This window comes from Drosophila pseudoobscura, chromosome X (genome assembly GCF_009870125.1).
Source record: "Drosophila pseudoobscura strain MV-25-SWS-2005 chromosome X, UCI_Dpse_MV25, whole genome shotgun sequence".
Lineage (NCBI taxonomy): Eukaryota > Metazoa > Arthropoda > Insecta > Diptera > Drosophilidae > Drosophila > Drosophila pseudoobscura.
This window is the reverse complement of record NC_046683.1, coordinates 67,286,164-67,291,725: the sequence shown is the minus strand read 5'-3', so window position 1 is coordinate 67,291,725 and position 5,562 is coordinate 67,286,164. Positions and strand designations below refer to the sequence as shown.

Below are 5,562 nucleotides of genomic sequence, written 5' to 3'. Positions count from 1 at the left end.
GTCTATCGGTTCTTTCTTGGAAAACAGTATAATTTCTGAAATTTGAAACTCAATTTGAATATTATCAAAATCTTGAAGCTATCACCAAGGAAAGGTCTAACATATTTAAGCACCCAAAGAACAGAAAATTTCAAAATATTTAATTCCTTTTCTCCCAAACGAAAACAACCTTCAGATATGGTTTTCTCCAAGCCTTCCGGCCACTCCCCATTAACCATCTTGGTAAAGAACCCATCAAACGGCAAATTAACGGACAACTTTCTTCCGTTCCTCTACCAGCCCCTCCCTTCACTTTCCAATTCAGAGGGGACCAACTTTAAGCTGAAATCGAAAAAACTTTGGCCACTAATTTATGCCAGCATAAAAGTAAGGGGCACAGCAACAGCAGCCATGAATCTCTCCTGCCCCATTCCACATGCCACACTAAAGCCACCCACTTGTACTGTTAGCTTTCCCAGGTGCCTGAACCATCGCTGTCTCTCTCTTTCTCTTTCTGGGCCGCTCTGCTTGCACTATCAGCCAGTGGGTGAGAGCGAGAGAGCCATTTGCCTAGGCCGTATTTTAAGCATTAGTTTGAACAACAAAAACACAGAGAAAGAGCGGGGAGGAGAGGAGCAGACTGAAGGAGGATTGGCAACAACTATTTTCCCAGCAGAGCAGTAGCAGTAGCAGCAGCAGTAGCAGCAGCAGCAGTAGCAGCAACAGCAGCAGCAGCGGCAGAGTTTTCCCATTTCCCCTGGGTTTGTGTAAGAGAGAAGAGGCGTACCAACAAAAATCATGAATGGCGTCCGCAGTACGGGTTTTCTCTCCCCCAGATACTTTTGTATCTGTGTGAACAGTGCCAGTGCCGGTGTGCGTGTGTGTATGTCTTCACTTACTGACTGCCAGTATTGTTTGCAATCCATCCAGCCATTCGGTGGTTGGCCACAGATACATTCACACGCACACACCACTCTGCTGCAGATACATTTTTCGGTGTATCTGCTGCATCGCGCTCTCTGCTGGAAATCAACGCTGCCACTCTGCCACTGCCTCGTGCGTTGCGTCGCGTCGCTCCGACTCGAGTTGTATGTTATTTCAGTTACACAGATTCAGTATCCGACGTGTTACTATAGCGAACGGTTCGTTTCACGGCTGGCTCTGCGTCCCATCTTCGGTGTCGCACACACAGATACTAACTCTATATATGTATATGAATATATATGTATATGTATGGATATATCTGATTACAGACGAGCATATAGCCGACTTGTTAAAGCAAATATTTTTTTTCAAACAAATAATAAGAAACGGCGACAGCAGCTAAGTGAAGTGACAAATCGAGTGGCAGCCCAGAAAAAGCTCCCACAAAAGTGTGCCCGGAATTCGGTGTGCGGCATTTGGCCGCAATCCTTGCATAGATCTTTACCAGATCGTGGCATAAATACAGACCCCGTCCCACATCCACCATCCATCGTCCAGCAAGATGCACACTCTGTTCAGCGATCAGAACTCCTTCTCCCGGCACTACGCTCAGACGGCCGCCGGCTATAGTTCGGCCTCTGCGGTGGCGGCGGCAAGCAGTGCCTCAGCGGCGGCAGCCGCTCATTACGCCTACGACCAGTACTCCCGGTACCCGTACTCGGCCAGTGCCTACGGCTTGGGGGCGCCGCACCAGAACAAGGAGATCGTGAAGCCCCCATACTCCTACATCGCTCTCATTGCGATGGCCATCCAGAATGCGGCGGACAAGAAGGTGACGCTGAATGGCATCTATCAGTACATCATGGAGCGGTTCCCCTACTATCGGGACAACAAGCAGGGCTGGCAGAACTCTATCCGGCACAATCTCAGCCTCAACGAGTGCTTCGTAAAGGTGGCCCGCGACGACAAAAAGCCAGGCAAGGGCTCCTACTGGACCCTGGATCCGGACTCCTACAACATGTTCGACAACGGATCGTTCCTGCGGCGGAGGCGTCGCTTCAAGAAGAAGGACGTCATGCGGGAGAAGGAGGAGGCCATCAAACGGCAGGCGATGATGAACGAAAAGCTGGCCGAGATGAAGCCATTGAAGCTGATGACCAACGGCATCCTGGAGGCCAAGCACATGGCCGCCCATGCGGCCCACTTCAAGAAGGAGCCGCTCATGGATCTGGGCTGTCTCAGCGGCAAGGATGTTTCCCATGCGGCAATGCTCAACTCCTGCCACGACAGCCTCGCCCAGATGAACCATCTCGCTGGGGGCGTAGAACATGCTGGCTTCACAGTGGACTCCCTGATGAATGTCTACAATCCGCGGATTCATCACAGCGCCTATCCGTACCACTTGAACGACGACAATCTGGCGTCGGTGGCCAGCAGTCAGATGCATCACGTGCACCATGCGGCGGCCGCCCATCATGTCCAGCAGCTGCGCCATGTGGGTCACGTTTCGCATCCCCTCACGCCCGGCGGCCATGGAGGCGGCGGTGGAGCGGGCGGGGGACACAACAGTGGTATTCAATCCTCGGGACATTCGCCCACCACGATCTCAACGCCGCATGGACCGGCCCATGGGGGATGGTACACCCCGGAGACGCCGCCCTCGGAGCCCATTCCCAACGGCGGGGGCGGTCAGCAAGGCACGCCCACACACCCCGGCCATCCCAACACCAACCCCAACAGCAACAACAACAACAACAACTCGAGTGTCCACAACAACAACCACAGTCATAGTCACAGCCACAGCCACAACGGAGGTGGCGCCTCCTCGGTTCTGACGAGCAGTCCGAGTTCCGCCTTGGGTTTCCGCGATATGATCTTCGAGCAGAACCAATCCTGCCAGCTGGACACTGGGAGTCCCACAGGGAGCCTCCAGTCTGCGAGTCCCCCCGCCTCGGCGAGTGTGGCAGCAGCCTCTGCAGCGGCCGCAGCGGCAGTGATCAGCAGCCACCACCACCATCATCACCATCATGCGCTGAGCGGCAATCTGGGGCAGCTGGGGCAGCTGAGCAACCTGAGTCACTATCGGCCCCACATGGGGCACTATCAGGAGTACGGCATCAAGTATGGCGTCTAAGAAATGGGAGAGGCATATGTGGATGTGTGGCATACTCCAAAGTCTAGCTGTTATCTCTTGTATATTCGTGTAAATATATTTCCAAGAACGATCCACAGCTCTAGAATGTATCTCAGTATCGAATTTATTGCAGAATTTTTTTTTAATAAATATTTTTTTTTTCAATGTTACACACCTCTATAAATCGTATCGTATATACATATAATCGTCTAAATCGTAAGCAAAGTTTTTTTTTGTAGTTTTATGCGTACACGTACATCCCCTAATAATAATAATAATAATAATTATAATAATAATAGTAATAATAATAATAATAATGATATTGATTAATAATTTTCGAATTCGTAATTATTGTAATTGTAATTGTTATCACTGTAGGATTAGGGTACACTCTCTGCTACGGAAATTGTGGAAGTTGGCGCAAATTTGCATCATTAAATAATACTATCACCATTGATACTAGTATATCGCTTGGTTAGATACACTGGAATGGATATCACACCTACTTATAAACTAGCCCCTAGAGCACGTAAGCAATAATAAATTATAAAACTAATTCATAGCTACCAGTATAATATAATTATTGTATCAGAAAAACAACCCATACCCATATGAGCCGAACAAAAAAGTGTATTGAAAATATGTTAAAATATCAAAAAACTGCAATTGTTTTATTTCAATCCCCCCACGCTCCACCGCTTCGAACTTTAATCGAACTTCATTAGCATATCATATCATCGATTCCATCCTCCAGGTTGGATTCCATCTGGTTCTCTGTTGGCAAACCATACTTTCATTTGAAATTCGATAGCTCACCGGCAAAATTCCGAGATAAATAATAATTATTCAACGGGTTCCATTTCAAGAACTCAACGAATTACTCATGAAATGAAAAGGAGTTTAGTGGCAAATGGCCATAGGAATATGGTGACTTTCTGGGTATCGATAGGATTCCAGAATCGCCAGTCGCCAGATATAAACGCTATGCTTGCAACAAACTTTCCCGTAGTCTCGTTCCAAAAAGATTTATGTGGCAGTAAGTAATTTACACACTTCTGAAAATCGGCTAATTTTCTTTCTTTTGAGGTACAAGTTGTTGATTGTTCAAATGGAATCTTTAAAAAATCTTTTTGTATAAATATCCTATGATTCTTTGATTAAAAAGTGTTTTTTGGTAGATGAAACAAACTTTTCATTGGCAATTTATAAAAGAAAATGTTAGCTTTCACTGCTGTCTAAAGTCTACCGGCAACAATGGCCGACAAATTATAAATCTTTACCTAAAAAAACTAAAATCTATCCTATCCTCTCCCGTGGGCTCCCCTCTCTCCTAACTGGTCAACAATTGCAGAAAATTGGTAGAAAGTAAAACACAAAGGTCCAATGTGAGTTCAACCTGCGCAACAGTAATGATGAGTGCGTAAAAATACGCGTATTGACAACTTATTAGCCATCGAACCAGTTACCCAACCAGCCAAGAGATTGATCGGATCCATCGATGGACAGATATACGTAGATTGATGAAGCAATTGATTAATTGCCTAAAATAGTGCTGCGGCTGTTGCTGATGCAGCTTTTGCTTTTGATGATGATGATGATGATGATGATAATAATGATGATGAGGAGCTTGTCGTGGTCTCGTCTTGAGTCGCCCATTGTCTTGGCTGACATGTACGATCGCGACGCCATTGTCACTTGAGTAAGCCCCGCTTGGCGCCACTGTGGCATTGAGATCTCCTGCCACTAAACAACCCAGACAACGACGATCTCTGGTTCGCTACTCGCACTGATGTGGGCTAAACTCTGCTCAGGTGTACGGGTATCCACATATTCGTATGTACTACATTCATACATATGTACATGCCTAGAGCTTGTTCAAGGGCCCCATTGCGGGGCCTATTGTTTTCGCTGGCGGACGCGGCCTGAAGCTTCAGTCGAGAGCAACTACAACGTAGGCAGTGCCCAGTACCTGTCTGGGTGGCATATGAATGGGTGCTTAAGTGCGTACGAAAAGTGTGCTAAAGTCTGTAGGCCTGAAAGTAAGCTTCAAATGGGGGGAGAGGCAACACTGAGCTACAAATTGGAGCTTGGACACTGATCTAGTACAACTGGCATTTGCAGTAACATTATCTTTTTATTGATAAAATGGAAGAATCTTTATTTTGATTTTCTCCTCCACTTGGGTACTAAATAAAATTGTACATTGGAGTCATTAGCATAACATTTTGATGAAATAAATATCTGTATTTGCGAATTAGGCTTAAAGATAGCTGGGCCATGGAAGTATTGTTTTATTCCTGATTTCCAACAGCACGTTTTGGCATTTCAACAGAAGAAACTTCAATGGATAAGTATTGCACTCACAGATAGATGCTAAAGAACAAATTTGAGTATTCAGAAAACGTTTTATATAAGCGAAATAGTTATACTATTGGCATAAATAATTTTGTTGGCCAAACCATAATTTCTTACCAGAGAAGTGTCACTTTTTAGCCAACATGTCTTTATTTTTTGTACCAACTTCT

At 46.0% G+C, this 5,562-nt stretch overlaps 1 protein-coding gene across 1 annotated transcript; it reads left to right on the top strand.

Annotated features, from left to right (window-relative positions):
• The first annotated feature begins 900 nt into the window (after nucleotides 1–900).
• Nucleotides 901–3,295, top strand: croc (forkhead box protein crocodile). The gene has a single exon (XM_001354152.4). It carries the CDS (start codon nucleotides 1,466–1,468, stop codon nucleotides 3,035–3,037), a length of 1,572 nt encoding a protein of 523 aa, XP_001354188.2. The 5' UTR covers nucleotides 901–1,465; the 3' UTR covers nucleotides 3,038–3,295.
• Nucleotides 3,296–5,562: the final 2,267 nt, after the last annotated feature.

Bases quoted from the DNA above. Each gene is read 5' to 3' on its own strand.
- croc (XM_001354152.4), top strand. From the start codon at position 1,466: ATGCACACTCTGTTCAGCGATCAGAACTCCTTCTCCCGGCACTACGCT.